We start from the raw sequence: 10,936 nt of genomic DNA, 5'->3' as shown, positions 1-10,936 counted from the left end.
ACTGATAGTGCTCATAGCAGCTCGGGGAACAAGTCCTTCCATGAAGGGGACAATCCACCTGGGGTGGAGGCCACAGGTGTCCGGGCTGCCATCTGCCAGGACTTGTTGGTGCCCTTCCCTCAGCCAAGCCCCTGCTGGGCTCAGATGTTAGGCTACTGTGCCTGCCCTGCTGGCTCTTGGCCCAGCCTAAATGTTTCTTTAAGCAGATCCTCTGCTTACTGGCCAACCTCTCAGTGGCAGAAGACCCGCCCAGAAAGATGGTTGTCTCTCCTAGAGAATTATGGGTGGTTGTCAGGTGGGAACCCTATTGTACAGAGAAGTGAGAAGGTGCCGGCTTTGTTGGGGTGAATTTGTAACGTCGTCATGCCTCAGTTCTCAACACGAAAGAGTACCCTACATACAGCCACCCTGTTATTCTGACTGCTCATTGTTTTCCCCCTTATATTTTTTTCTTTTTAAATATATGTTTATTGATTTCAGAGAGGAAGGGAGAGGGAGAGAGAGAAACATCAATGATGAGAGAGAATCATTGATCGGCTGCCTCCTGCACGCCCCACACTGGGAATCAGGTCCACAACCCAGGCATGTGCCCTAACTGAGAATTGAACCGTGACCTCCTGGTTCATAGGTCGACACTCAACCACTGAGCCACACCAGCTGGGCTGTTTTCCACCTTAAATACCACTGTCTGTGCCTACGCACTGCCTCTCCTCAACAGTGCTCCCCTTCTTCAATTTTTATCCATCTGCCAAGGTGGCCCATATGCCCGTGATGGGCTGATCACCCCTGCTTGCTGACTGCTCCTGTGTCTATGAACTGCTCCCTCTTGCCCGGAGAGGGGCCTTTCCCCAAGCTCATGTCTTCCGGCCTTTCTTTTCTTGCTCAAGCCACCTTTCCAGAACTGGGGTGTGCTCACTTCTCTCTGTGTTGGACTTCTCTGAGTGTGCAGCCCTGACCTTCTCCCCAAGAGCACTGGTACCCAGATGCCTGGGGTGTCCCACCTGCAGAGAAGATGTGTTGCCAAGCCGATTTGCCAACACAGCTGTTTATCCCGAAGCAAAGAGGAAGGCTGGAAGCAAGCAGGAAAGTCAGCCTTTGGCACGTAGCTCCATAGAACCCTCTGCCACAATAATGACAATGCTCACTAACACATAGCACTCAACTACGTGCCAGGCACTGCTCCAAGCACTTGACTCATTAACTTGTATAATCCTCACAACAGCCCAATGCACTAGGTGCTATCTTGTCACTTCACAGATGAGGAAACTGAGGCACAAGGGGATAAAAGTAACACAGCTAGTACGAGGTAGAGCCAGGATTCAAGGTGGCCTGGGCCCCAAGGCCATACTCTTTATAACTCTGCCAGCTTTAACACATGTCCTGTGGGGATTCCCCCAATTCTTGGCTGACCCTGGCTCCAGAGGTAGGCGTGAGGCCCAGGCCAGGTATCCTGTTCCCATGGCCTCAGTGATTGGTTCAGGAGAGAGCATGGGAGCCAAGCCAGGCCCTGTGGTACCCTCCCCCGGGACTCTCCTGCCAGAGCCTGGGAACAAGAGCCTCTCTCTTTCCAAGAAGGTGGCTGAGCCACCTGAGAATGGAGCCAGCACAGATTGGGGGAGGGGGGTTTGAGCTGGAAAGGTAGAACCCTGAGGACAAGGCTGAACCCTGGGCCCCGCCACACCCACACTTGGCAGTTGTGCCAGTCAGCTAATCCCTTTACCTAGTCAGGGTTGGTTTCTGTCCCTTCTGAACTGTTGGTTACCTTTGAAGTTCCAGTGTCCTGTAGTAGCTGGCACATAGTGGCATTTACCTGGTTCAACATTTTTTATTGATAGCCTTTGGGGTCTACCCTGGCAGCTTTATCACCCATTCTCTGCTCTAGGCTCAGCCCAGGTTGAGCTGCTGAACTACCCTCCCCCACCAAGTACCCATCACATCCGCATCAGCTTTCCTTCCTGTGACCTCTCCTCTCCTTTTAGGTCTAATTCAATTACTTCTCTGAAGGGCCTTGATCACTGGGAGATGAATTGACAACCTCCTTCCTCTGAACCTTTGCTTTGACTACATGGAAACAGTTCGCGGCTCACCTACAGAGAACACCAGCTGCTCGAGGAAAAAGGTACACACCTTTTCACCTGGTTCACCTTTGCACCCCTCCCCTTGGGGCTTGGTATTAGATTTCCTCACGAGCCATCTGCAGGGTAGGGGTGGCAAATATGCGCCTCTGGGGGCCCAGCAGGTGACACTAGTCACGGATGCAGGCCAGGTAGGTCTCTCTTAAAGCAGGCAGCTCAACTGCCAGTTGCTCTGAAGTAATAAGGCCCCTAGGTTTTTTGAGAGAAGCAGAAATTTATATGCTTATGTAAGCATTCTGGGTTTTTAAATGTTAGCAATTAATTCACAATTTGAAAGACACTGTGTAGGGCAAACGCATTTGGAGACGCTGCTAGAAGTGAGGAGTGAATGACTCCACGTCCAGGGCTGCAGCATGAAGGTGTGCGGGGTGTGACCTGCGTAAGGCACTGGGCCAAGGGCAGGAGTGGGGCTGATGTCCAGGAGGAGCTTCACTCACCAAGTCACATGACCAGCATGATACTGTACCCAGCCAGAGGGCTGGTGGATTTCCAAAGCAGGCGGCTGCCCTTCCAAGGTGGACAGAGTCACAGTCAAAAGTAAAAGCCACGTATAACGGCTTGGTCTAGGATGACCCACTTGTCCTGGTTTGCCTGGAGGTTTCCTGGTTTTAAACCTGAAAGTCTCACATCCCAGGAACCTTAGTCCCAGACAAACTGGGATGGCTGGTCACCCTACCTATATCCCTGTTCCCACCCTGACCCTCTAGAACAGTGGTTCTCAACCTTCCTAATGCCGCGACCCTTTAATAATACAGTTCCTCATGTTGTGGTGACTCCCAACCATAAAATTATTTTCGTTGCTACTTCATAACTGTAATGCTGCTACTGTTATGAATCATAATGTAAATATCTGATATGCAGGATGGTCTTAGGCGACCCCTGTGAAAGGGTCGTTCGACCGCCACAGGGGTCGCGACCCACAGGTTGAGAACCGCTGCGCTAGAGGATAATGATAGTGCCAGCTGAAATGTTCGAGCTCATCAAGTACCAAACCCCATGTGCTAGGACCTGCATGGTTTCCCTTATGTCTCATAACATCTTCATGGTGTGGCTTCATTATCCATTCTACCGTCGGAGGTTCAGAGGGTGAAGTGACGGACCCAGGGCCAGCAGTGGCACTGGGGTTTCAACTCACATTGGTCTGGCTCCGTGTCCTCGAACCCTCTCAGAGAGCCCCTGTCTGCTGGGCCAGGAGGCCTGGGAAGGGTCAGGTCACTTCCTCAGGAGCACACTTACCTGATTGGAGGTCCCACCAGGATCAATTTTTGCAGGTCTGAGACCTCTATGCCTGGCCCCCACCACTGCCCAGGCTCTTTCATTTCTGTACTTTGGCTCCAGCCCCTGAATCGGACCACCTGAGAAGCCCTCAGGGGACCCCTTTCAGTTTCTAGAACACCCTAGCCCTCTCCTGTCCCTCCACCCTGTGCCCACCGCACAAACCAGGGATAAGGCTGGCACTTAGAAAATAAATGCTGCTGGGGATTTATTGCTTGGTCTGGGGAGAGCCATCCCAGGCTGGCAGGGGCCAGGGGGCAGGGCATGAGTGTCCCAGGGTCTCAGGGGGCTGCTGAGCTAGTCCTTTGGGGGGCTTGCTGTGCAGGGTCTAGTAAGCGTTGAGGCCAGAGTGGGTGAGTTGGCTGGTCATGTAACAAATGGCTGAGCAGATGCCGTCTACAGTCCTCTGCTCCATCCTCTCCAGCATGCGGTTGACAGAGCGGAGGACCAGCCCAGAGGAGAAGGCCAACCTCGCGTTCCCCAGGATGCTGGAGACCAAGCGCAGGCTGGGCCCTGGGCTGTGCAGCAGGTATGTCACGGAGATGTGTCCCGAGGCCAGGAGGCCCGTGGCCAAGCTCATGGTGGCCTCAGACCAGACCAGGATGTCTGCCAGGCAGCTGATGGACCCCTCACCCGCTCCCAGCAAGCTGGTCATGGAGCGCATGTAGGCGTTCTCCTCGCAGGCTATGTACAGACTGGAGTCCAGACGCCTTCTCCCCAGGGCCACCGTGGAGGCGCTCGAGCAGTCTATCAAATCCCCCTCGGTCACTGCCTGGGACTCAGCTGATGGCAAAGCTTCAGTGTCAGGGTTCACAGCTTCTGGACCCTCAGATTTCTCAACAGCTTCGATGGTGTCAAGCTGGCTGTCTGCATCTGTAATGCCCACGGCAGGCACATTTTGGGGGAACTGTGCTTCAGCACTCGGGGTAGATGGGTCTAGGTCTCGCTCCCTGTTTGGGATACCCACTCTTTGTGGTGTCTCTTCCTTAACCAGGGAGTCAGTGTGGGAAATCCTAAGACTCCGGGTCTTCCTCAAATCTTGCACCGGCCCAGCCCACACTAGGTTCTGGAGACTCAAGGATGTTTGCCGGGCATCTGGGGCCGGGCGGGCCAGCTGGGCCGTGGCCTTCTTGGGCTCCTGACTGTGCCCTGCACCAGCTTCATCTTCATGCTGGTTCTCCTCCCCAGATGCTGCTGTGGCCTTGGAGGCGGCTGACCTGATGGAGGCCGGATCTACATCCTGCTGTTCAGTGGACGCTGCACCGCTAGCCGCTGGGCCAACTGCAGGGAGGGAGACCTGACTTTGGGATCCCACTGCAGGGCTGTCTGGAGACCTGCTGTCACTGTGCGTGGGGATGCCGGCCTCTCCCCAGGGGACAGTGGTCATCTAGGCCTTCTGTTACTTGTGCTGTTTGAGGGAGTAGTGATGGCCCTGCTGGGCTGAGTTGTCAGGGTGGTGAGGTCACAGGAGGGCATTCAACGATGTCACAGGCACCAGCAGAGCCAGGGTAGCTGCGTTCAGTGGGCTCAGTCCCCAGGACTGTTTATAGTCAAGTCTGCCAGTGCATAAGGAGAGAAAGACAAATACATTAGAAAAAGGTGGAGGCGTGTATGCAGGTGCAGGTGCCACAAGGAATCATGATGGCTGTGACTCTGATGAAAGAGAATGGGATGCAGTTGTTCACTTATAATACATGATATAAGGGACCACTCCCAGCACCTTCCCAAGAAGATGTAGTCCTCCTCTGCTCCTGTAACACAGTCACATCTTGTTGGGTTTCTTGTGACCACAAGGGACCTGGCCTGAGAAAAAGCCCCACACAGAGGATGGTGGAGCCAGGGGGATTGCAGAAAAGTAGGGCAAAGCCTTAATCAAACTGCACCTGCAGCCCCCAGCCCCCAGACTTCCTGTGATGGCAGGAGATTTGTGTCCAAATGGCTTTAGTCAGTTGAGCCAGGGCTTTTTGTTACTAGCAGTCACAGGCAGCTTAAGGGATAACATCCCTAGTCCCTAGTCTAAAAGTCATCCAGGGAACCTAGTAGTAGATTCACCACCATCCTATCTCCCCTGAACACCCTGGCTCCTCTGGCCACTAGGGCCCTTGCTCTCCTGTCACCTCTCTCCTGCCTTGGCTTCAGACCTCCCCTCTCAGGACCTCTGTCCACACTGGTCCAGAAATCACTCCACAGAGTCCCTCCCACCCACTTCCTTGGATTCCTCCTTGGCACTGGCGCTCAGTAAAGCAGCTGAAGCCACCTCCACAGACTAAGCACTACAGGGCTCACCATTTGAAGCAGCAAAGATTGCCATTTCTCCCCCAGAGTCTACGCTAATGAGCAGAGAGCTAAAAACCAATCTAGTCAATTGGCCCCTGGGCTCCCCAGGCTTTGGCTGGCTGCTCCTCAGGATGCTCCATCCCAGCTCTGGGCTCCCGGGGCAGCCTCTCTGCATATCAGCTCTGTAAGAGGGTCTCCAGGTTCTCCATCTTCCCAGAACTCCACTTCCTGCATGTTCAAGGCACAAGGAGACAGAGTAACCTGGGCGCCATTAGCAGATGGTATGGGAATTCCACCTAGAACATCACTGGGTTTGTTAGGAAGAAACAGGATAATCAGCCCCAGGGGGTGGAGCTGAGACCCCAAAGGCATTCTCAAGTGACAAAGGAAGTTGCTACCCAGCTTTCTAAGGAGGTGGATGCCATTAGCCCGAGGGCCTTTATTTGGAAAGAGCTGGGTTTGGGCCAGGCGCCTACAGCCCAATTGTTCTGCAGGAGAGGGGGCGAGGGTTCTGGGAAATGAAGGCCGAGTTAGAGGGGAGCAGCAAGGCAGCTGTGCTGAGAGGGAGGGTCAGGCTTCCCTGGGGATGCAGCAGGTGAGGCTTGGGGAGAATAGAAATATCTAGAGGGAATGTTTAAGTTGTTTGTGTTGAGGTCTCCACGGTACACCCGTCACCTTCTCAACAACATCAGAAATCATGCCTTGTTTGCTAGTGCTTATTTGTGTGAGTGCTGGCAGCTAGGGGACTACAAGGTTGTGTGTGTGTGTGTGTGTGTGTGTGTGTGTGTGTGTGTGTGTATTTCTCCTAGACAGTGGTTTGGAGCAGACGACTGTTTTTGGGGACACAGATACAGAGATAGTGGAGGGCTGAGTTACAAAATGGTGCTGTGACAATTGATTAAGTATTTGGAAAAACACTAAGTTAGTTTCTAACTTTCACTTTCAGTTTTTAAAGAAGTAAATACACAGAGAGAGGATTAAAGGCAAACTAAAAAAAAAATATTTTATTTTGTGAAGGAGAAGTACTTTCTAAGCATTAAAGCCAGTAAAAATATTCTAAAGGGGAAAATAGTCAGAGATAAAAAAAAATACTCTAAAAATTTTAAGAGCAAACCACAAACTGGGAAAAATATATTTGCTACAAATACCTTTCGTGGCAGTGGAAAGAGAAGAGTGGAAATTTGACACGCTGTCTGACCTCTATGACACGCTGGCCATCACGCAAGCCGTCACCTAGCCCTAACTTCATCCAGGAGGTCGTCTGGTCTAACTAACATATTATGCTTTTATTATTGTAGACTAGGGGTCCAGTGCACGAATTTGTGTACCTTGTGGGCTGCAAGGCTGCGGTAGGCACAGGGGCGGGTCTTGGCCCATCCTCCATGCCCTGCCCAGCCCCTCCCACCAGGGCCCCTGGGCCCCTGTCTGCAGGCAGCCCTGCTCCCAAGCTGGCCCAGCTGAGGGCTCAGCCTGGAGCGATTGGAGCCGCACCAGCAGCAGGTACGAGCAGGGCCGGCACTGGCAGTGGGTGTGAGCAGCAGCTCCAGTGCTGGCAGCGGGTGTGAGCGCCAGGTGGGACTGCGGTGCACGGGAGCAAAGAATTTTCAGTAACCACCAGAGGCTTGCCTCAGTGACATGACCGGTGCCCTGCCTTGGTCTGGTGCCCCCACTCACCTGCTCCACCATCCCACCATGGCCAATGCCCACCATGTTCCACACACGCCCCCTTGTGGTTTGCGCACATTATAGCGACCAGTTGTTTGGTTGTTCCGGTTGTTCCACTGTTTGGTCTATTTGCATATTAGCCTTTTATTATATACTAGAGGCCCGGCGCACGAATTTGTGTGTGGGTACGGTCCCTAGGCCTGGCCTGTGATCAGGGCCATCTTCCCCGGCTGCCTGCAGCTGGCCCTGCCCCCTGCCGCCACCCACCCCCCGCTGCCACCCACCCCCGGTTCCCTGTTCGCCATTAGGCAATTGGAGCCTGCCAGCTGAGGGGAAGGACCAAGAGGTCAGCCATTCCGCCCGCTCCCTGGTCCTGTTCCCCATCCCAGTTCCCCATTTGCCATTGGGCAATCAGAGCCTGCTGGCCAGGGAAAGGGACCAAGAGGTGGTCAGTGCGCCTCATAGTGACTGGCCACCCGAGGCTTGCCTGGGTTCTGATATTCCAAGTAGATGGACCAGATACCATTAGATACCCAGTAACACAATATGCAAAAGATTAGAACAGACCATTCATCCAAGAAATCTAAATAACAAATAAACAAAGGAAAATATTCAAATATATTAATAGTAGTCAAAGAAAGATATGATTAGCCCTACCTGGTTTGGCTCAGTGGTTAGAGCATCGGCCTGCGGACTGAAGGGTCCCGGGGTCGATATTGGTCAAGGGCATGTACCTTGGTTGCGGGCACATCCCCAGTGGGGGGTGTGCAGGAGGCAGCTGATCTATGTTTCTCTTTCATCGATATTTCTGACTCTCTATCCCTCTCCCTTCCTCTCTGTAAAAAATAAAATATATTTTAAAAAAGAGAAAGATATGATTAAAAAATAAACTATTTTTTAGGTAGTGGTATTATAAGTGACTTAAAATTGTTTTCTTTGGCAAACTGCATTTTCTAATTAATTATTTTACAATTACACTTATTGCTTGCATTAAGAGAAGATTCTAAAAGGTAAAAGCACATGATACCATTAAATAACAAGTGAATAGCCAGAGTCAGAGATTTCTAGTTGTGGTGAACCACGGGCAAATTTTTTCTTTCAACAATGAGTAAGTATTACTTTAAGTATTAGAACTAATTTGCAAGTTAAAATAAATTCCTTCTTCTTTCTAACCTCCCAGAAACCTGTGCTCTGCATGCAAATAGGATTCCTGGGGCCACCCAAACGCCCACTCCACAGTGGGAAGGCAATTGTACTGAGAGACCACCCCTCCCACATCCTAAAACAAAGGGGTGCTTCAGCCCTCCCCACACCATATACACACCCCCTAGGGCTGCCCAGCCCTTAGGACACCTCCATCTCCAGGGCCCACCCTCCTCGTCTCTCCTGACCCTTAGGTTTGGCCTGCCAGCTGCTCGGAGAGGACTCAGGGCCAGTGTGGGACTGCCCGAGGGCCCAGGGAGGAGGGGCAGGCCTCCAGGCTCCCCCCCAAGAGAGGCCTGGCTGGTGGCTGTGCAGTGGCCTGAGGGGGTTCTGAGGGGCTCTGGTGCGGACCAGCCTTGAGAGGGCGGAAGTCAAACCATGATCCCTCTGCTTGCGGCATGTCCCCCCACCCACCCGTCTCATTTACTCCTGGGTGTCTGAAGTGTGTCCCCTTAAAAGGCACGTGTTGAAGTCCTAATCCCCAGGATCTCAGAATGTGACTGTATTTGGAGATTGGGCCTTTAAATTCTAATTGAGTTAGAATGAGGCCATTGGTGTGGGCCCTAATGCAGTGTGACTGGTATCCTTTTAAGAAGAGGCAGTTTGGACACAAACACACATAAATGTCTATAAACCGAGGGGAGAGGCCAGGAACAGCTCCTTCCCTCACAACCCTCAGAAGGAACGAACCCCTCCAACGTCTTGATTTCTGCCTCCTGCCTCCAGAACTGTGGGAAAATACAGTTCTGCTGTCTCAGCCCCCAGTCTGTGGTTCTTGTAATGGCAACCCTGGCAGACGGATGCAGTGCTCTTGAGCAGGATTGGGCCTCAAATAGAATTTTTAAGAAGTTAAAGGTAGATGTCTGCTGGCAAAAAATTTATTATCCAATTTGAGAGACAGGTCATCAGTCTGTTGTCACAACACAGCCCAGTGGGCCAAATGCACAATCCTAGCAGTGTGCAGTGGCAAGATCCAGGATGCTGGCTAGACTTACAGATAGGGCCAGCCGGAAGCCGAGCCATGGGGTACAGAGAGGTCACAGGGTTTGCCCTCAGGCTCCCTGGCTCTCCCCAGGCACAGGGATCTGCTAGTCATCTACAGGGTGGCAGTCAGGTGGGGTGGGGTGGGGGAGCTGTGACTCTGCATGGAGCCAGCTTTGTTCCATTCCTGGGGCATCCTGTGGATGGTGACTCATTTGAAATGCCTGTGTCTCCCAGGATTGGGGCCCCTCAGCTCAGAAGGAGTGGGAAGAGGGGTTTCCCTGGGGTTACGGCTCTAAGAGAGAGTTACTCACGGAGCCTTAGCTCTAAACTAGTGGTTTTTTTAGCCTCTTTAAGTCAGAAAGAAACCATTTGGAGAAGTGATGAAAGATATAGGCCCCTCCCCAGAAAAAAATGCACACACAGACATTCCCTGAGCCCCACCTCTAAGATCTGAGCCATCTCTGGTTATTTGCATTCCAGGGACCTGCAGATCCTTGAAACTCACCTGTCTGATGGCTTGTAGGCAAGCAGAGTGTGGAGAGGTGGTAGGGGTGGGTGAACAGGGATGCAATCCAGGTGGAAGGCACCAGGGTAGCAAGAAGTACCAATAGGCCCTAGCCGGTTTGGCTCAGTGGATAGAGCGTTGGCCTGCAGACTAAAGGGTCCCAGGTTCGTTTCTGGTCAAGGGCACATGCCAGGGTTGCAGGCTCTATCCCCAGTAGGGGGTGTGCAGGAGGCAGCCGATCAATGATTCTCTCTCATCATTGATGTTTCTATTTCTCCCTCTCCTTTCCTCTTTGAAATCAAAAAATAAAGAAAAAGAAAAGATATATATTTTTAAAAAGTGCCAACAGTAAGAACACTCAGGCTCACTTCCTCCTGTAGGCTGAGAGGGGTGGGCAGGAGAGGGGCCTGGAGGAAGCAGAGATTTGAGAAGACTTGGGGAGGAAGCCTCTAGAACAGCGGTTCTCAACCTGTGGGTCGGGACCCCTTTGGGGGTTGAACGACCCTTTCACAGGGGTCGCCTAAGACCATCGGAAAACACATATATAATTACATATTGTTTTTGTGATTAATCACTATGCTTTAATTATGTTCAATTTGTAACAATGAAATTGGGGGTCACCACAACATGAGGAACTGTATTAAAGGGTCGCGGCGTTAGGAAGGTGGAGAACCACTGCTCTAGAAGCACAGCCCTGTAAGAGCCTGCCTACCACATTGCTGCAATGGCTGAGCATCAGTTTTTGCAAATGTTCCCAGAAAGACAGGTCCTATCTTCCAGGACAAAGCGGAAAGAACAGGGTCAGAAAGTCCAGTTCAGATTTTGAGAGCGAGTAGAACAGTAAGTCCTGACCTGCCCCAAACAGGAATGCGTTCATGGGGGCTGTTGGGGA

General features: G+C 52.1%; 1 protein-coding gene across 1 annotated transcript; it reads right to left on the bottom strand.

Annotated features, from left to right (window-relative positions):
• Positions 1-3,738: 3,738 nt before the first annotated feature.
• LOC102755175 (chromosome unknown open reading frame, human C2orf57) lies at positions 3,739-4,797 on the bottom strand. The gene has a single exon (XM_006760657.1). It carries the CDS (start codon positions 4,795-4,797, stop codon positions 3,739-3,741), a length of 1,059 nt encoding a protein of 352 aa, XP_006760720.1.
• Positions 4,798-10,936: the final 6,139 nt, after the last annotated feature.

This window comes from Myotis davidii, unplaced genomic scaffold (genome assembly GCF_000327345.1).
Source record: "Myotis davidii unplaced genomic scaffold, ASM32734v1 scaffold370, whole genome shotgun sequence".
Lineage (NCBI taxonomy): Eukaryota > Metazoa > Chordata > Mammalia > Chiroptera > Vespertilionidae > Myotis > Myotis davidii.
The sequence above is the reverse complement of the archived record's forward strand: the minus strand, read 5'-3'. Positions and strand labels throughout refer to the sequence as shown.